The following is a 23897-nucleotide window of genomic DNA, read 5'->3' on the forward strand; positions in this document are numbered from 1 at the left end:
ACCAGAACGTAACACTCCCACCATCCCAAACATCTTTCATGCATCTACCCTGTCGAGTCCTGCTGGAATCTTAAGTAACTATGAGACCCCCCCCCCCCCCCCCCCCCCCCCCCCCCTCATTCATCTGAACTCCAGCAAATACAATCCTAACCGACTCAATTTCTCCTCCTATGTCAATCCTGCCATCTCCGGAATCAGTCTGGTAAACCTTCTCTGCTATCCCTCGAGAGCAAGAACATCCTTCTTCAGATAACGAGACCAAAACTGCACACAATACTCCAGTTGTGGCCACACCAAGGCTCTGTATAATTGCAGCACGACATCCCTGCTCCTGTACTCAAATCCTCTCGCAATGAAATCCAGCATACCTTTTGCCATCTTTACCGCCTGCTGCACCTGCATGCTTACCTTCAACCCCTGGCATACAAGAACACCCAAATCTCGTTGCACATTCCACTCTCCTACTTTATGGCCATTCAGATCTGCCTTCCCGTTTTTGCTACCAAAGTGAATAAATATCAGGTTTCTCTGCATCTGTCATTTATTGGCCCACTCACTAACTTGTCCAAATCACACTGAAGGGTCTCTGCATCCTCCTCACCCTCCCATTTATCTTTGTGACATCCGCAAATTTGGAGACATTACATTTAGTTCCCTCATCTAAATCATTAATGTATACTGTGAAGAGCTGGGGGCCCAGCACTGAACCCTGCAGTGCTCCACTTGTCACTGACTGTCATTCAGAAAAAAAAACATTTATTCCCACTCTTTGTGTCCTGTCTGCCAACCAGTTTTCTATCCATCTCAATGCACTACCACAATCCCATGCACTTTAGTTTTACACGCTAATCTCTTCTGTGGGACTTTGTCAAAAGTCTTCTGAAAGTCCAAATAAACCACATCCACTGGTTCTGCTTCATCAACTCAACTAGTTACATCCTCGAAGAATTCAATTAGATTTGTAAAGCATGATTTCTCCTTCATAAACCCATGTTGACTCTGCTCAATCCTGCCACTGATATAACACCAAGTGCTCTGATATAAAATCCTTGATAATGAATTCTTGAATTTTCCCCACTACTGGCGTCAGGTTACTGGTCTATAATCTCCTGTTTTTTCTCTACCTCCCTTTAAAATAGTGGGGTTACATTAGCTACCCTCCAACCTGTAAGAACTGTTTCAGAACCTACAGAATGTTGGAAGGTGACCACCAATGCATCCACTATTTCCAGAGCCACTTCCTTAAGTACTCTGGGATGTAGATTGTCAGGCTCTGGGGATTTATCGGCCTTCAATCCCATCAATTTCCCCAATACTTGCCTTAGAAGGAGTGCATTGTAAGGTTATTGGGATAATTCCTGTGATGAGGGGATTGTTTAATAATGACAGATTAAGTGGACTAGGCTCGTATTCTCTGCTGTTTAGAAGAAAGAGAGGTGATCTCCTTGAAACGTATAGACTTCTGAAGGGGTTTGGCGGGTTAAACTCTGGAAGAATATTTCCCCTACATGAGAAGCCTAAAACATGGGGTCACAGTCTTAGAATAAAGGAGATATCAGTAAGAACGGAGATGGGGAGAAATTTCTTCCAAAGGAATTCCCTGCCCAGAGAGCTGTGGGTGCTCTGTTAATAAGTATATTCAAGACAGAGATTGATAGATATTTGGAGACTAAGAAAAATCAAGGAATGTAGCAATAGTGCAGGAAGATGGAACTAAGGTGGAAAATAGGCCATAGTTTTATTGAATAGCGGAGCAGGCTCAAAAAGCCAAGTGACACATTGAGGCAGAGCTGGGGAGAAGATGGAGCAGTGGAAGTAGTTTGGAGATTGATATAGGGCTATGGGGAGAGAGTGGGGCAGTGGGGTTAGTTTGGGGATTGATATAGGGCTATGGGGAGAGAGTGGGACAGTGGGATTAGTTTGGGGATTGATATCGGGCTATGGGGAGAGAGTGGGGCAGTGGGATTAGTTTGGGGATTGATATAGGGCTATGGGGGGAGAGTGGGGCAGTGGGGTTAGTTTGGGGATTGATATAGGGCTATGGGGAGAGAGTGGGGCAGTGGGATTAGTTTGGGGATTGATATCGGGCTATGGGGAGAGAGTGGGGCAGTGGGATTAGTTTGGGGATTGATATAGGGCTATGGGGAGAGAGTGGGGCAGTGGGATTAGTTTGGGGATTGATATAGGGCTATGGGGGGAGAGTGGGGCAGTGGGGTTAGTTTGGGGATTGATATAGGGCTATGGGGAGAGAGTGGGGCAGTGGGATTAGTTTGGGGATTGATATAGGGCTATGGGGGGAGAGTGGGGCAGTGGGGTTAGTTTGGGGATTGATATAGGGCTATGGGGAGAGAGTGGGGCAGTGGGATTAGAACACAGAACAGTACAGCACAGAACAGGCCCTTCGACCCTCCATGTTGTGCCGAGCATTGTCCGAAACTAAGATCCAAGCTATCCCACTCCCTGTCATTCTGGTGTGCTCCATGGGCGCCCACAGTCCTCAACCTCCAATTTGTCGCCCAACTCCAGTCCCTCCCCTGTCAGCAGAACAATTCTCTCTCTCTGGTGGGGGCCCCCCACCACCAACAAAACAACAATCCCAACCCCCCCATATCAAATTAGTTTGGATTGATATAGGGCTATGGGTAGAGAGGTAGGCAGGGGACTTCTGGTGGCAGCCATGGAGTGAGAATTCGCTTATTTGGCAGCCCCGCTCGTGGTGGACCTTTGGGACCTTTTTTCCCGACTTATGGGGGATTTGATCGGTAAAATTGGAGACTGGTGAGGTAGAGGAGAAGAATCCCCCACCAGTTTATGGAGTCGTGGACCAGAAGTGGTCTGCAAAGGAGAGATTGTTTGGCAAAGAAGGGAGTGCAGTCTGCAGCACAGGAAGACATGGCGGAGGCTCAGGGGCTGGGATTGCTGGCCCAGTGGTCAACAGAGCAGCTGGCGAAATTCCTTCAGGAGAGTTTCGCCAAGCAAAGATAGGAGTACCTGGACCCGATTTAAGATAGGGATTGACCAGATGGAGCAAAGATTGGAACCACAGAGACAGGCGATCCAGAAGGTGGAAGAGACAACGGATGACCAGCTAACCGCAATGGATCTGGTGAGAGACCACCAGAAAAGGCTGCAGGAGAAGCTGGAGGTTCTGAAGAACAGGTTGCGCAGACAGAATTTGAAGATTGTTGGCCACCCCGAGGGCATCGAGAGATCGGACGCAGGGGCATACATGTGGCGCACATGTTCAAGAAGTTGCTGGGCGAAGGTGCGTTTACTCGATCCTTGGAAGTGGACAGGGCACACAGAGCGCTTGTGAGGAAGCCGCGGATGAATGAGCCACTGAGGGTGATGGTGGTACGATTGTACCGGTTCCTGGATAAGGAACAGATCTTGAGGTAGGCCAGGCAGACGAGGAGCTGTAAATGGAAAATAACGAGCTGTGCATTTACCAGGACTTGGGTGCGGAACTGGCCAAAAGAAGGGCGAGCTTCAACAAAAGTTAAATCCGCCCTCTTCAAGAAGGGGGTGAAGTTCGGGATGTTGTACCCGGCTCATTCGTGGGTCACTTACGAGGGCCAAGGACTTTACTTCGGATCGCAGGATGAGGCGATGAACTTTGTTAAGGACAAGGGACTTGCAGATGATGGAGAACATTGAACTTGGGGGTGAGTAATTCTGTGCCAATGCTGCTAAAATTTCTCTTCTTTTTGGGCTGTGTATGCAGTGTTTTTGTACCAATTTTTGGGCCGTTGCTCAGTTTTCTATGCGGGTTAATTTTGTTCTTGTGGTGGGTGGAATTTTCTTCTTTGTGTTTGCTGGGGATTGTTATGTTTTGCATATGTATGTTTGAGTGGGGGGGTGGGGGGGAGAACAACGGGGGTTAGGATGCTTGGTGCCATGGGCGGGGGTTCCCCCGACCAGGCTGATCATTTGGAACGTGAGAGGGTTGAATGGTCCGGTCAAGAGGGCTCGTGTATTCGCGCATTTGAGGAGGTTGAAGGCGGACGTGGCAATGCAACAGGAGACATACCTGAGGGTAGTGGATCAGACTAGGCTGAAGAAGGGGTGGGTTAGGCAGTATTTCATTTGGGGCTAGACTCTAAAACTAAGGAGGGTTGCGATCTTGATCAATAAATGGTTGACATTTGAGGTAGGGAATATAGTGGCGTACTCAGGTGGTAGGTTATCATGGTGAGTGGGAACCTGGAGGGGATGCCGGTGGTATTAGTGAATATTTACGCACCAATCTGGGACGATGCGGAGTTTATGAGGCGGGTGTTAGGGAAGATTTCAGACCTGGACTCACACAGGTTGATCATGGGAGGGGACATTAATACGGTCATTAGTACGAGGTTGGATCGGTCCAGTACAAGGGCAGGGAGGGTGCCAGCCACGCCGAGTACTTGGCGATTGTTGTGTCGGACCATGCCCCACACTGGGTGGATTTACATGTGAGCAAGGAGTGGGGTCAGCGCCCACAATGGAGATTGGATTTAGGACTGTTAGCGGATGAGAGGGTGTGCGGGCGGGTGAGGGAGGCCCTCCAGAATTATTTGGAAATAAATGATACGGAGGACATTTCGGCAGCAACTGTATGGGAAGCGCTGAAGGCAGTGGTTTGGGGGAGCTCATTTTGATACGGGCTCATAGGAAGATGGCGGAGCGGGCACAAATGGATAAGCTGGTTAGGGAAATACTCCAGGTGGACAGAAGGTGTTCTGAAGCCCCCCGAGGCGGGAATGTTGAAGGAGCGGCAGAAGCTGCAGATGGCGTTTGGTCTGCTATCCACAGGGGAGGCGGTGGGGCAGTTGAGGAAGGTGAGGGGGGCAGTATATAAGTATGGGGAGATGGCCAGTAGGATGCTAGCACACCAGCTAAGGAAAAGGGAGGTGGCCAGGGAGATAGGAAGAGTGAAGGAAAAAGGGGGGAACATGGTCTTGGACCCAGCCGGGTGAATGGGATATACAAGGAGCTTTGTAGTCAACTGTATGAGCCGAACCCCCCAGCTGGGGTGGAGGTGATGAGGCAGTTTTTGGAAGGGTTGGGATTTCCGAAGGTGGAGGAGGGTTGGTGGAGGGGCTGGGAGCCCCGATCGGGATTGTAGAAGAGTAGAGTGATTGGAGGCCATGCAGTCGGGCAAGGCCCCGGGACCAGGCGGCTACCCAGTGGACTTTTACAAGACGTTTTCTGGGATGCTGGGCCCGCTGCTGGTGAGGGAATTTAATAAGGCAAGGGAGCGGGGTGTTCTTCCCCCAACAATGTCACTGGCCTCGATATCATTGATCCTGAAGCGAGACAAGGACCCAGAGCAATGTGGGTCATACAGACCAATCTCCCTACTGAATGTTGATGCCAAATTGCTGGCCAAAATTTTGGCCTCAAGGATAGAGGACTGTGTTCCGGGGTGATAGAGGAAGACCAGACGGGGTTTGGTAAAGGCAGGCAGCTAATGGCCAACGTTAGAAGGCTCCGAAATGTGATCATGATGCCCTCCAAGGGGAGGGAGGCGAAGGTATTGGTCGCCATGGACGCGGAGAAGACCTACGGCTGGGTGGAATGGAATTATTTGTGGGAGATCCTGGGACGGTTTGGGGTTGGGGAGGGCTTTATTGACTGGGTTTGGTTACTGTACCAGGCACCGGAGGCGAGTGTGCAGATGAACCGGGTGAGTTCGGACTACTTTAGACTGCACCGGGGGACAAGGCAAGGATGTCCCCTCTCCCCACTGTTGTTTGCCTTAGCTATAGAGCCATTGGCGATGGCGCTGAGAGCGACAAAGAGCTGGAACAAGCTAGTCCTGGGGGGTGGAACATACGGCCTTGTTATATGCAGGCGACCTAGTCCTATATATTTCTGACCCATTTGGGGGAGATATGGCCGGTTTTCGGGGTACAAATTGAATATGGGTAAAAGTGAAGTTTTTGTAATCCAGGCGAGGGGCAGGAGAGGAGACTTGGAGAGTTGCTTTTAAAGTGGTGGGAGGGGGTTTTTGCTATTTTGGTATTCAGGTGGCATGGGTTGGGAGCTGGCCCGGTTAGTTGAACAAATGAAGGAGGACTTTCGGAGGTGGAACATGCTCCCGTTGTCACTGGCAGGGAGGGTACAGACAGTAAAAATGACGGTCCTCCCAAGACTTTTGTTTGTTTTCCAGTGCCTCCCTATTTTTATACCTGTGAGACCACATTAGGAGTATTGTGTGCAGTTCTGGTCACCTCATTATGGGAATGATGTGGAAGCATTGGAAAGGGTGCAATGGAGATTTACCAGGATGCTGCCTGATTTGGAGGATAGGTCTTATGAGGAAAGGTTGAGGGAGCTAGGGCTTTTCTCTTTGGAGCGGAGAAGGATGAGAGGCAACTTAATAGAGGTTTATAAGATGATGAGGGGGATAGATAGAGTGGACATTCAGAGACTATTTCCTCGGGTGGATGTAGCTGTTACAAGGGGGCATAACTATAAGGTTCAGGGTGGGAGATATCGGAGGGATATCCGAGGTAGGTTCTTTACTCAGTGAGTTGTTAGGGTGTGGAATGAACTGCCTGCTGTAATAGTGGAGTCGGACACTTTAGGAACTTTCAAGCGGTTATTGGATAGGCACATGGAGCACACCCGAATGACAGGGAGTGGGATAGCTTGATCTTGGTTTCGGACAAAGCTCGGCACAACATTGAGGGCCGAAGGGCCTGTTCTGTGCTGTACTGTTCTATGTTCAAAGGCCTTTTTTAAGCAGGTGAATAGGATGATCTCTGGGTTTGTGTGGGCGGGTAAAACGCCGCAAGTAGGGAATGTACTGTTAGAGCAGAGCCAAAGTTGGGGGGAAGTCGGCTGGCGCTGCCGAACTTTAGGAACTACTATTGGGCAGCAAATATAGCCATGATTAGGGAGTGGGTAGTGGGGGGGTGGGGGAGCAGGTGGAGGAGGCCTCCTGTAAGGGCACAAGTTTGGGGGCATTGGTAACGGCTCCTCTCCCTTTCTCGCCGGCCCGGTACTCCACAAGCCCAGTGGTTGTGGCGGCTCTGAGAGTTTGGGGACAGTGGCGGAAGCTTATGGGAGTGGAGGGTGCGTCGGTGTGGGCTCCAATTTGTGCTAATCACCGGGGGGGGGGGGGGGGGGGGGGGGGGGGGGGGGGGTGGATGGGGGGGGGGTTTCAGACATGGCAGAGAGCAGGTGTGATGAATGTTATATAAGCTGCTGTAACGGTACCTTACCTTTAACGCATTGGCCCTTTAAGACTGGGCTTGGAACCCTGGGGGGCTCAGCCCCCAGGAAACAGTATATAAGATGAGGCTCACTCGGCAGCATGTGATGAGCACACTTCTCGGCTGCTGTTCAGTTCTCAGATGATTAAAGCCTTTGAATTACCTATCTTCTCTCCTGTGTCGTAATTGAGGGTATCTCAATTTAATCATCTGACACATCAAGATGGACAGCGCTCTAAAGCCGGAGAAACTCAACCTGGACGCTCGGTCGCCGGAAGCCCCAGAAATGTTTAAATATTGGCTGCGGTGTTTTGAGGACTATATTGACTCCTCAGCGACTGATGTCGACGGCGCTCGCAAGCTGCGTATACTACATGCCCGGGTGGGCCACCGACTCTCCTCCGTGATCGAGAACGCTGCAAATTACGAAGCTGCGGTCGAGATACTGAGGAAACGCTTCGTGAAGCCGATTAATGAGGTACACACCAGACATTTGCTCTCAACCTGCAGCCAGCATTCCGGGGAAACTCTGGACGAGTACTTGGAGAGTCTCACTGCGCTTGCGAGGAACTGCAGCCATAAAGCAGTGACGGCAGAAACCCACATGAACTTGTATATTCGCGATGCCTTTGTGTCCGGTATCAGGTCCTCGTACATCCGGCAGCGGCTCCTAGAAGACGGGGCAAAGGATCTCCAAGGCACGGTAACGCTCGCCTCTTCTCTAGAAACGGCCCACCGTAACCTCTGTACATACTCCGCGGACCTTGCAAACCCCTCTCGATCCCCTCCAGACTCGGCCACACTACATGCCTGCACCGCACGGCGATCCGCTCACTCCGGGGGTTCCCCGTGCTATTTCTGTGGGCAAGGTCAGCACCCACGGCAACGTTGCCCGGCCCGCTCCGCGATCTGCAGCGACTGCGGGAAGGGCACTTCGCTAAAGTCTGCCTGGCTGGCCCCAAAGGCCACAAACAAAATCCTCACCAGGCCCAGAAATCAAGCTCCCGGTCTCACAGGCCTCACAACGCGGCCGCACGGCGGCCGGACACACCCACTTCCGACGCATCATCGACCTCGCGCTAGTCATGGGAGTGGCCATTTTGGCGGCGGCCATCTTAGAACCCCGACACGTGCGTCCGACAGCGGTGGCCATTTTGGACTCCAGGCGGCCATTTCGTGAGTCCGACTTAACCGAGGACTCTGACTACCTGCAACTAGGAGCAATCACGCTCGATCAATCGCGGCCGAAACACCTGCGGAACTCAATGATGCGGGTGCGAATCAACGGCCACGACACTCCCTGCCTATTCGACTCCAGGCGCACGGAGAGCTTTATCCATCCAGACACGGTAAGGCGCTGCTCTCTGCGCACCCACCCCGCCTCCCAAACTATCGCCCTCGCCTCTGGGTCCCATTCGGTACAAAGTCCCATTCGGTACAAATCACGGAGTATTGTGTCGCTGACCTCGCAATTCAAGGCGCTGAATACACCCGTTTTAAACTTTACATCTTCCCTCAACTCTGCGAACCTGCTGCTCGGTCTAGACTTTCAGTGCAGCCACCGGAGCCTGACACTGAAGTTCGGCGGACCCCTGCCCCCTCTCACGGTATGCAGCCTGGCGACATTCAAAGTTGCGCGACCCCCCCCCCCCACTCTTTGCAAACCTCACTCCCGACTGTAAGCCCGTTGCCACCAGGAGTCGCCGGTACAGTACCCAAGACATGACTTTTATCAAGTCAGAGGTTCAGTGGCTACTAAAAGAGGGGGTCATAGAGGCCAGCAACAGCCCTTGGAGGCTCAAGTATTGGTAGTCCGCTCCAGGGAAAAGCAACGAATAGTAGTGGATTATAGCCAGACCATAAACCGCTTTACGCAACTCGATGCTTACCAACTTCCCCACATAGCAGAAATGGTGACTCACATCGCCCAGTATCGGGTATTCTCCACGGTCGGCCTAAAATCGGCCTATCATCAACTCCCTATTCGCCCAGAGGACCGCCCCTACAAGGCTTTTGAAGCAGACGGTCGGCTGTTTCACTTACTCAGGGTCCCTTTTGGTGTCACAAACGGAGTCTCCGTTTTCCAGAGGGCGATGGATCAAATGATGGACCAGTACGGCTTACGGGCTACCTTCCCGTACTTGGACAATGTCACCATCTGCGGCCACGACCAGCAGGACTACGACGCAAACCTGAGGAAGTTCCTCCAGACTGCCCGGGCCCTCAACCTCACGTACAACAAAGAGAAATGCGTGTTCCACACAACCCGGCTAACCATCCTCGGCTACGTCGTGGAAAACGGGGTCCTAGGCCCAGACCCCGACCGCATGCATCCCCTAAAGGAACTCCCCCTCCCCCGTAGCTTCATGGCACTCAAATGGTGCTTGGGGCTTTTCTCCTATTACGCCCAGTGGGTCCCCACATATGTGGACAAAACCCGACCACTCATTAAGACCACGGTTTTTCCCCTGACGGCTGAGGCCCAGTCGGCTTTCAGCCATATCAAAGCCGGCATCATCAAGGCCGCCATGCACGCGATGGACAAAGCCATTCCCTTCAAGTAGAAAGCGACGCATCAGACGTCGCCCTGGCTGCTACCCTCAACCAGGCGGGCAGACCAGTAGCGTTCTTCTCCCGAACCCTCAACGCCTCGGAAATTCGGCACTCTGCAGTCGAGAAGGAGGCACAAGCCATTGTGGAGGCCATGCGACACTGGAGGCACTACCTAGCCGGTAGGAGGTCCACCCTCGTCACCGACCAACGGTCGGTCGCCTTTATGTTTGATAACGCACAACGGGGCAAAATAAAGAATGACAAAATTCTGAGGTGGAGGATAGAGCTCTCAACCTATACGTATGATATTAAATATCGCCCGGGGAAGCTCAACGAGCCCCCAGATGCCCTGTCCCGCGGCACGTGCGTCAACGCGCAAAAAGACCGCCTGAGAGCCATCCACGGTGACCTCTGCCACCCGGGGGTCACCCGGCTTGCCCACTTCATCAAGTCCCGCAATCTACCCTACTCCACAGAGGAGGTCAAGGCCATGACTAAGGCATGCCAGAATGGTGCGGAATGCAAACTGCAATTCTATCGACCAGACAGGGCCCGCCTGATAAAGGCCTCTGGGCCCTTTGAGCGACTAAGCGTGGACTTCAAAGGGCCCCTCCCGTCCACCAACTGCAACATCTATTTCCTCACCGTGATCAATGAGTTCTCCCGCTTCCCTTTTGCTGTTCCCTGCCCCGATATGACCTCGGCCTCCGTGATAAAGGCACTGCACAGCATCTTCACACTGTTTGGTTTACCCGCTTATATCCACAGCGACCGGGGTACATCGTTCATGAGCGATGAGCTGCGTTGATACCTACTCAGCAAGGGCATCGCCTCGAGCAGAACGACGAGCTATAACCCACGGGGAAACGGGCAAGTGGAGAGGGAGAACGTGACAGTTTGAAAGGCTGTCCTTCTAGCCCTACGGTCAAGGAGTCTCCCAATCGCCCGCTGGCAGGAGGTCCTACCCGATGCCCTACATTCCATTAGGTCGCTCCTCTGTTCGGCCATGAACAAGACCCCTCACAATCGTTTGTTTATCTTCCCCAGGAGGTCCACCTCTGGGGTCTTGCTTCCACGTTGGCTGACGACTCCGGGACCAGTCCTACTCCGGAGACACGTGAGGAGCCATAAAACAAATCCCATAGTCGAGAGGGTTCAACTGCTACACGTGAACCCTCAATACTCCTACGTCGAGCACCCCGATGGCAGGCAGGATACCATCTCCCTGCGAGATCTGGCACCCGCTGGCTCGCCCCCCGACCCCGACGCTTTCCCCACCGACCCTCCTACCGACGCTCCCCTCTCCGCACCGACTGCTGACCCCGACAGCGCCCCCCCCCCATAGCGCCCCCAGCCGGCGCCGGCACCGATCACCCTAGTCACCCCGGATACCCCCCCCCCCCACTCCAAGGCGGGCAAAGGCTCAGACAACCGTGCTCCCGGATATAACACCATCAAAACCGACCGTATCCACGGCACCACCACCGGAGCGGAGAAAGTCAGCACGGACGGCCAAACCACCCACAAGACTGAACTTATAACTCCACTTCACCCCCGACGGACTATGTTTTTTTTAAAACTGGGGGTGAATGTGATGAATGTTATCAGTAGCTGCTGTAACAGTACCTTATCTTTAACGCATTGGCCCTTTAAGACCGGGCTTGGAACCCTGGGGGGCTCTGCCCCCAGGAAACGGTATATAAGATGGGGCTCACTCGGCAGCATGTGATGAGCACACTTCTCGGCTGCTGTTCAGTTCTCAGATGATTAAAGCCTTTGAATTACCTATCTTCTCTCCTGTGTCGTAATTGAGGGTATCTCAGCAGGGATTGAGAGGCTGGGGGATATATTTATTGATGGGAGCTTTCCCTGTTTGGAGGATTTGGAGGAGGAGTTTGAATTGCCAGGAGAGAATGGGTTTTGATATCCACGGGTAAGGGATTTTGTGTGAAGGCAAGTTTTGACCTTTCCGCTTCAACCGCCCCAGGGGATTCAGTACAAGGTAGTTTCTAGAACTGGTGGGGGAGGAGAAGGTATCGGAAATCTATAAAGAACTTATTGGAGTGGGAGGAAACCCAGGTAGGTGAGATAGAGGCGGGTCTGTGAGACGATGCTCTGAGTAGAGTCAAACGTCCTCATCATGTGCCAGGCTCTGCCTGATACAATTCAAGGAGGTTCCCCGGGCACACAAGACGGTGGCCCGGATGAGCAGGTTTTTTGGGGCAGAGGACAGTATGTGAGGTGTGCAGGGGTCCGCAAACCATGTCCACATGTTTGAGCATGCCCGATGCTTCGGGGATCCTGGCAGGAATTTGCAGATATCATGTCCACGGTACTAAAAACGAGGGTGGCGCTGAGTCCAGAAGTGGCGATGTTTGGAGAGTCAGAAGATCCAGGAGTCCAGGGGGTGAGAGCGGCTGACATTTTGGCGTTTGCCTTCTTGGTAGCCGGGAGGCGGATATTGCTAGCTGGAGAGACTCAAAGCCCCAAAATCAAGGGTTTGGGTTTGCGACATGGCTGGATTTCTCAGACTTGAGAAAATTAAGTTCGCCCTAAGAGGATCAACGTTAGGGTTCATTCGGAGGCGGCAGCTGTTCATCAACTTCTTTGGAGAAAACTAAACTGTCAGCAGATTCAATTTAATAAGAGGAGGAGTAGGGGGAGTTGGGCTATTTTTTGTTTAGATTAGGCAGAAACGGTGGGAGATGGAGGGATGTGTTGTGCACTGGACTAAGTTTCCATTTGTATTTGTGTCTTTTATTGTTATAAAACCATAAATGCCTTAATGAAATTTTTAAAAAAAAAGAGAGGCAGGCAGTGGGATTAGTGTGGAGATTGATATAGGGCTATGGGGGAGAGTGAAGCAGTGGGATTAGTTTGGGATTGATACAAGACTCTCAGGAGAGAGCAGGACAGTGGGATTAGTTTGGGAATTGATACAAGGCTATGGGGAGAGAGCGGGGGCAGTGGGATTAATTTGGGATTGATACAAAGCTGTGGGGAGAGCGAGGCAGTGGGATTAGTTTGGGGAGTGATACAAGACTATGTGGAGAGTGGGTTAGTTTGAGATTGATACGAGGCTATGGGGAGAGAGCGGGGCAGTGGGATTAGCTTGGGGTTTGATACAGGCCGAGGGAAAATGACCGAGCTTAAGCATAATGAACCAGATGGCTTCCCCTTTTGCAGGAAATCTTGATGGTATAAATAAATACCCTGGAATCATTCAAGATCTGATCCAAGGACGTACTGTTCCCATCTGAATATTTATTGTGCTTGAAGTAAATTCCTTTATGCTTATTAAATGCAGACTTTAAACCATTTTCATTTAACAAGAGACAAAAGAAAGGAAAACGTAAATCAACCATGGACATAAATATTTTACAGTTTAAAACGAAGCAGCTCTTGTGAATGAGGACAGACATGAACTGCTGTGCCAATAATAAAATCTCTGTTAGTTTCATTCGGAGTCAAGAGGGTTGAACAGGTTGGGAAATTCTTGGAGAATCAGGATGAGAAACATATCAGCCAAGATTGAATGGCGGAGCAGACCCGATGGGTCGAATGGCCCAATCCTGCTCCTATGTCTTATGTTGTTATGGAATGGATCCCTCAGGGTGCATTCCAATTCAGTGTCTGGAATCTTCCGTTTTGGACTATAAGTTTGATGGTGGGTACGGAATTGGGAATGATTCCCTGTGTGGTGGTATAGCTGATCAAGTGTGTGCCTCCGTTACTTCATGGGCTTGAAAGATAGGCACCATTGTTAAAGGGCACCTGGTCAACCTGCACTATCCCTTCCACCTATGTTTGGCCACTGTTCTACCTTTCCACACTAACACTTCCTTGGTCATCCTCCATGCAACTTGCATTGACCCAGCTGGCCTCAAGCATAGGCTGGCATTTATAGACACTCCCTAAAGAGGATAATGCAGACGCAAATCACCGTTAATCATGGAAGACATCATCCCGCCAGGTGCTCACCACTTATGTGTAGTCATCAATGTGAATATCCTTATTTCTTGCTGGTGCGGAACTTAATTCCAGCAAGGCAGCCTTTTAATGAGCATGCATGACATGCTAATGCATGCAAAATGGCTTCCTGACATTCATTGGGAACCTTGACCCACCTTTACCTCGCCTTTAAAAATACTGGACCAGAATCCCTAAAGTTCTGGAAAACGCCAGTTTTCCAGGCATTGGAAAACTGATTTTTATCCTCCGACAAATTTTGTTCCTCCTCCTGCTGAGCTTCCCACTGCTTAAGAGTGAAGGGGGATGGGTTGGAGGAAGTTATAGACTGTACCGGTTCCATGCAATCGGGGAAAGCACCTGAGCCGGATGGTTTTCCAGCTGCGTTTTATAAACAGTTCACGGCCTTTTTGTCCTGCACTTGTTGGGAATGTTCAACAGATCTCTGGTGAGAGGAATGCTGCTTGCAATGCTGATGCAGGCCTCGATTTCTCTAATCCCGAAAAAGAACAAAGATTCCTTAGAGTGTGGGTCTTGTAGGCCTATTTCGCTATTAAACACTGACGGAAAATACTCGCGAAGGTCATTTGGCAAAGCATTTGGAGAGGTGCTTACCAGAGGTGATCTCTGAGGACCAGACAGGGTTTGTCAGGGGGCGACAGTAGTTGTCCAACATCAGGAGGATTTTGAATATGGTCATGTTGTCCTCTGTGGAGCAGGTGCCGGATCATCTCCATGGATGCAGAGAAGACCTTTGATTGTGTAGAGTGGAGCTACCTCTTCGAGGTCTTGGTTCCATTTTTATTTCCTGGGTGAAACTGCTATAATGCCATGATGTGGAGATGCCGGCATCGGACTGGGGTGAGCACAGTAAGAAGTCTTACAACACCAGGTTAAAGTCCTAACAGGTTTGTTTCAAACACTAGCTTTCGGAGCACTGCTCCATTCACTTGAGGAAGGAGCAGTGCTCCGAAAGCTAGTGTTTGAAACAAACCTGTTGGACTTTAACCTGGTGCTGTAAGACTTCTTCCTGTGCTATAATGTCCCCACTGCTGTGAGCTCAAGATATTTCCGACTACATAGGGCACGGGACAAGGAAGCCCACTGTCTCCACTATTGTTTGCCCTAGCAATTGAACCATTTGCCATTGCACTTAGATCGTCAGGGGAATGGAAAGGTAGTAAAAAAGGGACAGCATTTCAAGAAGGGTATCTGGTTTGAACTACTATACCCAGCCCGTCTTCGAGTCTCTGTTGAGGGAAAAGATCAAACTCCTTTGACTCCCCAGGCGATGCAAACATTTTTGTCAAGAAACATGTTTTGAATTCTGTGCGAACCCTTCTCTATTTTTGTCTGAGAGTTAAATTGCTGTACGTTCAGAAATTAAATAATTTTTGTTTATTTGGTTTAATTATACTGAAAAGTTATTGCTGTCAAAGTGTTTTTTGTTATGCTAGTGCGGTACATATTTCTCTTACTGTGCTGTCATTGTCACTGGGTTGTTATAAGTGAAATTTTTTAATATTGTTAATGATTTTTCTCCACTTTTAATATAGAGTGGGTTGGAGAGCCTCTCAGCTATAGCTAGAGATGGGCCTACTGAAGGAAAGTTACAAATATGGGTATTCTGCAGCTCCCACTCGCAAACAACCTATATGGGGAAACTTAGAGTATAGTGTTAAAGAGTTCAGGTTTTATACAAATTTGGATGTTTTTGTAGGGGAGAGCTGGGTTAGGGGAGTTTGGGGGAGGGAGGAGGTTATAGTTGGTTGTTTCACCCTGCTCACTAATTTGTATTTGCCTGGTTTTTGGTCCGGAACAGGCCGCTGTCCTGGTGGAACCTCCTCGCCGTGGCATTACAGGATTCATTGCTTGCTGAACTACAGATGTAATGGCTGACCCCAGTGGGAGAGGTGGTGGGGGATCTCCTTTCCACTTTATAACCTGGAATGTGAGGGGTTTGAATGGACTAATGAAGCGGGCAAGGTTCTTTGCACATTTGAAGGGCCTAGACCGGGTGTTGTGTTCCTACATGGGACCCACTTGCATGTCAAGGACCAAATAAGGCATCGCAAAAATTGGGTGGGACAAGTGTTTAACTCCGGCTTTAATGGTAGGGCCAGAGCCATGGCAACACTAATCCACAAAATAATACAATTTACTCCCTCTCGGATTAAGGATGACCCCAATGGGCGCTACATTATTGGCTGTGGTTCACTGGAAAACACTCTGGTTATTTTGGTCAATATTTATGCTCCCAATTGGGATGACGCGTGGGCAGCACGGTAGCTCAAGTGGATAGTACTGTGGCTTCACAGCGCCAGGTTCGATTCCCTGCTGGGTCACTGTCTGTGTGGAGTCTACACGTTCTCCCTGTGTCTGTGTGGGTTTCCTCCAGGTGCTCCGGTTTCCTCCCACAGTCCAAAGACGTGCAGGTTAGGTGGATTGGCCATGATAAATTGCCCTTAGTGACCAGAAAGGTTAGGAGGGGTTATTGGGTTTTGTAGGGTTAGGATGGAAGTGAGGGCTTAAGTGGGTCGGCGCAGACTCGATGGGCCGAATGGCCTCCTTCTGCACTGTATGTTCTATGTTTTGACCCGAGCTTCATAGACTCCCCGGTGAATGTCCTCCCCAACTTTGAATCACATCAGATGACCCTTGGAGAAGAGTTAAATTGTGTCTCGGACCCTAAACTGGACCTGCTCCATGTCAAAATTCCAGCCCCAAACTGGGATGTCAAGGGTATTGACCCCTTTCATGGATCTGATTGGAGAGGTTGACCTGTGGCTTTTTCTGCATCCAAACAGTAAAGAATTATCCTTTTTTCGCAAGTACACCACACCTACACCCAAATTGATTTTTTTTGTTGTTGACAAATCCCTTCTCCCCTCAGTGAGAACAGCTGAATACTTGGCAATTGTCATCTTGGATCATGCCCCTCATTTTGTTGAATTTTGCTTTGATTTCGGCCTCCCTGAGCACCTGCCTTGGAGACTAGATACCATTTTACTGTCTGATGACAAATTTTGTGAGCAATTGTCTGCTGCTGTGGCAGACTTTATCAAACTTAACCAACCAGAATCAGTTTCTCCTTCAACACTCTGGGAAAAGCCTAAACGCCGTCATAAGAGGGAGATTATCTCATGTAAAGCTCACATTGTGACAAAGAGAGAGCGGAACGAGAAAGGCTGGTGGTCTCCATCTTGGAGGTTGACTGATAATATTCTTTTGCCCCAACACCGGAATTACTGATGCATAGAAAAAACTTGCAACTTCACTTTGAATTGATTTCTACAAATAAATTGATGCATCAGTTACGATATTCTAGGGGAACCTTCTATGAACATGGGGAGAAGTTTGTCTTCTTGCACATCAACTCGAGAAGCAGGCTGCCTCCCGAGAAATCTCTCACATTCGGAGCAAAGAAGGTCACCTGATATCAGCCCCTCTCCTGGTAATTGCAGCTTTGTGTACGTTTTACCATGAGCTATATGAGTCAGAACCTCCTCCAGACACCTGAGACAGAGTGAGGTTTCTAGATGTTTACACATCCCGAACATTGAGGAAGGCAGGAAACGGGAACTGAAATCTGCCTTAAGCTCAGAAGAAATACAGAAATGTATCTGTCGGCTGAAATCCGGCAAAGCCCCCAGTCCTGATGGCTTCCTATCCAACTTTCATAAGTGGTTCTCAGAGCAACTGATATGCTTAATATTGGACATGTTCAACCATTCACTGTCCAGGGGATCTGTACCCCGCCCCTTGCCAAGCCACACTCTTGTGCTCCTTCAAGAGGTTAAGGACCCAGTAGAGTGTGGGTCTTATCGACCCATTTCACTCCTCAACACTGATGTTAACCACTAGCTGAATGCCAGGCAACCTGGATGGAACCCTGTCTCCTAACTATAATATCGGAGGATCATACAAACTTTATCAAAGATGGACAGTTACCATATAATGTCCGACGTGTCTTGAACATTGTCCTTTGCCCCTCATTTGCTTGAGAACCTGAAGTTATAGTATTTTTGGATGGGGAGAAAAGCATTTGACAGGATGGAGTGGATCTATCTTGGATAGATTTGGATTTGGCCCCAAATTCTCCTCCTGGGTACGTCTGATGTACAATTCCTCGAAAGCCAATATCCACACAGATTTGACCTCTGATCCTTCTGCTAGGCAGGGGCACGAGTCAGGGCTGGCCCCTTTCTCCATTGCTCCATTGAACCTCTGGCGAGCATTGAGGTCATCCGAGGGGTGGAGGGGAATACACCCGGAGGAAGAGGAGCACCAGGTCTCGCTATATGCAGATGACCTACTCTTACATATAATGGTTCCGACCTCCTCAATAGAAAAAGTCATGAAGATACTTTAGATTTGGCACATGTTCAGGTTATAAATTGAATATGAGTAAAAGTGAGAGTTTTCCAGTGAACCTGTCAGCCAGTGGAACTCAACTTGGTTAGTTGCCGTTTCGCCTCTTGCCCTCTAATTTCTGATATCTGGGGATCCGCACAGCCTATAACTGGGCCTTACTGCACAAACTTAATTTTTCAGGCCTCGTCGGTATGTTTAACATGGACTTAGAGAGGTGGAATAATCTCCCTCTGACTCTGGCAGGCAGGATGCAAATTGTCAAGATGAATGTGCATGGTTTTTATTTTTATTTAAATGTATCCCCATTTTTTAACCCAAAGCATGTTTTGTTACAAATATCAAATTAATATCGGCATTTATATTATTTATATTAATATTATATTTATATTATATTATTTATATTAATATCAGCAGGTAAGAGCTCCAGAATCCGCAGCGCTCTGCTTCAGAGAAACAGAGGATAGGTAGGCAGGGAAAGATATTGGCCTTGGCACAGCAGGGGAGAGGGTCAATTTCAAATCTGCACAACCTCATTCTATATTCACATCCTGCCCCTTTGGATAGCGTATACGAGATGGGTGGGGTGCTAGTCTCTGTGCTCCCTGAGGTGGTTTGGAGTGAAGCCCTCTACAGGGTGAACTCCACTTCATCCTGTGCCAGACTGAGCATTGGATAAAGGCAGGGGGAGTGGATTATTTTGAGACGTGGAAAACAAGTGTGACCGCTATTCACTTACACCAGCTAACCATACACATGCATCTTGGTCTTGTCCTAAGCTTGCTGGAGACTTAGCTTCCTTTTTTGACTCAATATCCAAGATTTTGCAAATAACTCCAGAACCTTGCCCGCTAGTTGCAGTATTTGGATATCAGATTTGCCGTCTTTATACTCGGGAGTGAAGGCGGATGTTCTTGCCTTTGTTTCGTTAATAGCCAGGAGGTGAATATTACTCAACTGGAGATCTCCCTCACCACCCAAGGCACCTTCCTTGGGTGGAAGATATGGGGTGGGATTTTCCGTCCTGCCAATCCCCTTTTCCCCCTTCACCAGCAGCCGGATTCTCCATTCCTGCAGCCGGCCAATGCAATTTCCCTTTGTGGGCCACCTCATGCCATCAGGAAACGCGCAGGCATGGGTGCGCTGTCGGCAGGGTGGAGGATTCTGCCCATGGAAAATCCTACAGATCCTATCGGCCTTGCATCTGGAAAAAGTCAAGTATACTATCAGAGGTTCGGTGGGAAGGTTCTACCAAAATTGGGGCTATTTATTTCTATCTTTAAGGAACTGGACACATTTGAAGGTTAAGGGGTGTTGAGTTAGTGGGGGGTAGTTTAGTACAGTAATACGGTTCTCTTGTCCCATTGCACTCGTTAACTACCTTCCTACTTTTGATTCAGTTTTTTTAAAGTTTTATTTTGTTGTCCATGAAATTTATATGCTGTGTATATTTTTGTCCATATATATATATCTGTTTATATTTGATAATTCAATAAAATGTTTATTAAAAAAATCCAGCACTTCGCATTTTGAAAAATGTTGAATTTCCGTATCTCTAAATAACACGTAATGTCTCTCTCTTCATATTGCCTTGGGAGGGCATCTTGTTTGCTTTTCTTACCTTCATCTTGGAACATGGCCTCCTATTTTCAAAGCAGTTTATTCTGTCTCTTTTCAAAGTACAAAGTTTCCAGTCATGAGAATCATTTTTCAAAAATAACAACACGAGAATCCTCAGTTTCCATTGATATTTGTCATAGTTTAATGTAGCATCTTTTAGATTGGTTCATTATAGTTGTGCACAAATTGAATATTGTATGGCTACACTCTCGATAAATTCTGAGACTTTGAAACTGAGTGAGTGTTTTCTTTTGTTTTACAGAGCATGTCTGAAAATGACATTCAAAGGTTCCCTACACTACGGGTGCCGTAAGTAGTTTCTGAGATTATTTGTATTTCATGGGTACAAGTGTAGCAGCTTCATGTCGACCAACCATATTAGCCCAACCTGTGCATGACAATTGGAAACTCTCAACCTGAAACATTAACTGTTTCTCTAACCTGCTGAGTATTTTCAGCGTTTTTTGTTTTCAATCGGAAAGCCTGAAATTGGGTCACTGTGGACCATTCACACTTGTTTATTCAGGAGCAGCTCAGTTTAGGGCTTGCAAATATATTATGTGATTTGTCCAAATTCATCAACCAGAGAACCCATGGGTGTGCAGATCCCAACTTTGATTGTGTGAAGGTGGGTGGTTGCAAATTCGCAGAGCTGTTACATTTCTCTCAATGACTTCCATATAAATTAAAATGGCGACCGTTGTAAAACTGGGTTTTGATTTGCTGATTTTATTCCCCCTTATTCTTCCATGGGATGTGGGTATCACTGGCAAGGCCAGCATTTGTTGCCCATCCCTAATTGTTCCAGAGTGGCTGGGCCACTTCAGAGGGCAGTTAAGAGTCAGCCGTATCGCTGTGGCTCTGGAATCACATGTAGGCCAGACCAGGTAAGGCCAGCAGATTTCCTTCCCTGAAGAACATCAGTCAACCAGATGGGTTTTTACAACAATCAATGGTAGTTTAATTGTTACCATTGCTGGGTCTAGTTTTCAACGGAAGATTTATTTAAATAATTTAAATTTCACCAGCTGCTGTGGTGGGATTTGAACCCGTGTCCCCAGAGCATTAGCCTGGGCCTCTAGATTATCAGTCTAATAATATTACCCCCACAAACACCTCAAACCCACACCCAATTCACACGCTGTCAAAATATATTAATGCAAATGTTTAAACAGCTGCTCCAACCCGATTGGAAAGAAGGTGACTGGTCCAAACTCAAAAAATATTTGTTCCAACGATTAAATGCTAATTGTTGTGGCCTATATTTTGCACAATGGAATCACTGACTTTCTCATACATTTTCTCCTTCCTAAACCATAGTACAGTATTGTGCACACAAACCCAACAATAGTGCATTGATTGTATCTTTATATGTCACATAAAATGTCTATAATTCTATATGTTTACTTTGGGAAATCCTAACAAAGCAATACATTTCAATAGCAGCCTTTTTCCAAGAGCATTGATAGATTAGAGTACAATGAAGTTTAATTGACTGAACATAAAGTGTCAGTGTGACCTGTGGATGTCAGGTGTTCACCAGTACGTTTGCTGGACAGTCCCGGATGTCAGGTCCCAATAGGCCCAGACATGTTAGTGCTGAGCTGTCTGGCTGGCTGTTCTGTGCTCATTGTTATCATATTTCATTGCAACATGAAAGGGAAGTTGCCAGTGTGTTCATGGAGTGTTTCACCGCAAACAATTAGGAATGGAAAGAAACTGCGCTGGGTGCCCAGAACCAGAGCTTCCACACTGGCCTCAATGAAAACTGTGATGCCTTTAGCTGAGATCCCTCTGCAGTGTTGGTGATGAATTGTTTATCCTCCAATACTGGGCATGTCAGCTAGCTCAGTTGGCTGAGGGGTTGGTTTGTGATGCAGAACGAGGTTCAATTCCCGTACTGGCTGAGGTTGCCATGAAGGACCTGCCTTCTCAGCCTTTACCCTCGCCTGAGGTGTGGTGACTATCAGGTTAAAAGCGGAGAGCAGCCTATGGTCCTCTGGGACTATCGTGACTTTCACTGGGCAAATTGTTTATTTCACAAATACTTTTAATACTGTTTGATTTCAATCTTTTTTTCATTACTTGACTACAGTTTTATATTTCTTGCTGATTTTTATTGCCTAATTTGAACTAATGCTGCTGCAAATGATATTGTTGGGTGAGTTGGTTAGACCCATGGTAATGAATTATCTGTGATTTTCCCCTGAAAATTCTGACACAAAACCGGGGGAATAACAACCAGACATTCTCACAAGGATGGAGGAACTCTGGGGTAAGAAAGGGAAATGTTGATATGTAAATGAGGTGGGAGGGGATGTGCCTTGTCCCTCCCACCAAGATGGAGTGAACACTAGAACCTCCATTTAGCTTCAGTCTACAACTGTTTCCCAACCAGTACTTTGATTGATCAGGTCTCAACAATTTTCAATGTATCTTTCATGGGGTAACAAAAATGTAGTGTTTGCTTTTCGTTGATGGTGGCGGGGCAGAAATTAATCATCAACCAAGAATCACTCTTTATTCGCAGCTCTTTGAATAATGTCAATGGATCTTTTATATCCAGGTAAGAGGATAGAGGCTTTTGTTATCAAAAGGACCACGGGCGGAATTCTCCGTTTCTGCAGCTAAGTGCTGACACCGGCGTGGGACCCGTGGTGTTTCACGACTGGCAAATTGTGCAAACCCCTCACCGATTCCGGTACCGGTGAGGGGCTACCACTGGCGCAGTGTAAAACGCCCGCGGATTGTGCCGAAAACGGCTGGAAAATGGCTGGGTCCCGGGTCGCGCATGGCTGATGAACCTGCACCGGTCGCGCCATACCATATGGCGTTGGCTGTGCGCGTAACCTAACCCGCAAACCGTGACCCCTTTGCCAGCCCCCACCAGTCACCCCAGCCCTAGCAGACACCCCCTGACCAGTGTGGTGGGACACAGTCTGCAGCCAGCACTCCGGCTCAGGCCACACGTGTCTGGTACCGTTAAGAACTTGGCCCATTATGTGCTCAAGTCTCTGGAGCGGAATTTGAACGCATAGCTATCTGACTCAGGTGAAAGCATGACCACTGACAACAGCTAACGCCACACCAAGATACAATTCATATCATTAAGGGAGAAAATTCACAAGGTTTGGCTATGAGGTCCATCTGACAATTCAACCTGCAATGGATAGACCCAATGAAAGTGGGTCATTGCCAGCAGCTCTTTTTCTTGGCTATCACTTACACCCAGCGGCTGAGGGCCCGAGTAAACCCCCGATACTCAATCTTTCCAAGGAGGATTTTCACAACAGCACTCGATCTTTTACTTTTCAGGGGACAGTCTCTGATGTGACTGTGACAGACAATAGTGCAAAATAATCCAGTCACAATGGTATCTTTCAGTACTCCATGATGAAGTATAAAGCTGAAGAAAGCACTTCCACTCCAACTTTCTAGGAATGACATAATAATGTAAGTCAGAAGTGAGAGCAGGTCAGTCAATTAATTCATCCTTTTTAGTATCTAGCCCTCCACCATAGTATTCAGTCCCACTGTAAATGTCATTGCCTCTGTTAACTCATTGGGCAGATTGATTCAACTCCTCACTCTGAGTAACAATGTTCCGCAAAAGACAAGAATTGTAGAAGGGCAGAGGTCTCGAGGTCTTGTAGGTTTGCAGGAGTGACAGAGATAGTGAAGCCGTAAGCCAAATAGGGGTTTGAAACCAGGGATGTAAATTTTAAAATAAAGGCATTGTGAGACCAGGAGCTAATGTACACCAGTAAGGACTGAGGCTGGTCGGGACTTGCTGCAAGTTAATATCACGACAGCTGGTTGAGAGCTGATCTGAATTCAATGAAGTATGGTAGAACATGGAATATAGGAAATAGGAGCAGAAGTATGCCATTCAGCCCATCAATTCTGCTCTGTCATTCAACTAGATCATGGCTGATCATCTAACTCTGCCGTTTTCCCATGAACCGCATATCCCTTTGGTGTCATTTAGTATCCAAAGATTAATCAATTTCTGCTTTGAACATGTTCAGTAATTGAGCTTCCGCAGCCTTCTGGGATAGAGAATTCGGAAGATTCACCACTCTCCAACTGAAGAAGTTCTTCCTCATCTCAATCTTAAATGCCCTTCTGCGACTGTGTCCCCTTGTTATAGACTCCCAGCTAGAGGAAACACCATGTCAAACCCTG

At 48.4% G+C, this 23897-nt stretch overlaps 1 protein-coding gene across 1 annotated transcript in view; it reads left to right on the forward strand.

Annotated features, from left to right (window-relative positions):
• Window positions 1-23897, forward strand: part of LOC119965024 (lymphocyte cytosolic protein 2-like) — a 220454-nt gene that overhangs the window by 37859 nt on the left and 158698 nt on the right. The window contains exon 3 of the mRNA XM_038795232.1: window positions 19975-20021. Within this exon, the coding sequence (XP_038651160.1) occupies window positions 19975-20021 (47 nt within the window). The remainder of the gene's footprint in view (window positions 1-19974; window positions 20022-23897) is intronic.

Source organism: Scyliorhinus canicula, chromosome 4, assembly GCF_902713615.1.
Source record: "Scyliorhinus canicula chromosome 4, sScyCan1.1, whole genome shotgun sequence".
Taxonomy (NCBI): domain Eukaryota; kingdom Metazoa; phylum Chordata; class Chondrichthyes; order Carcharhiniformes; family Scyliorhinidae; genus Scyliorhinus; species Scyliorhinus canicula.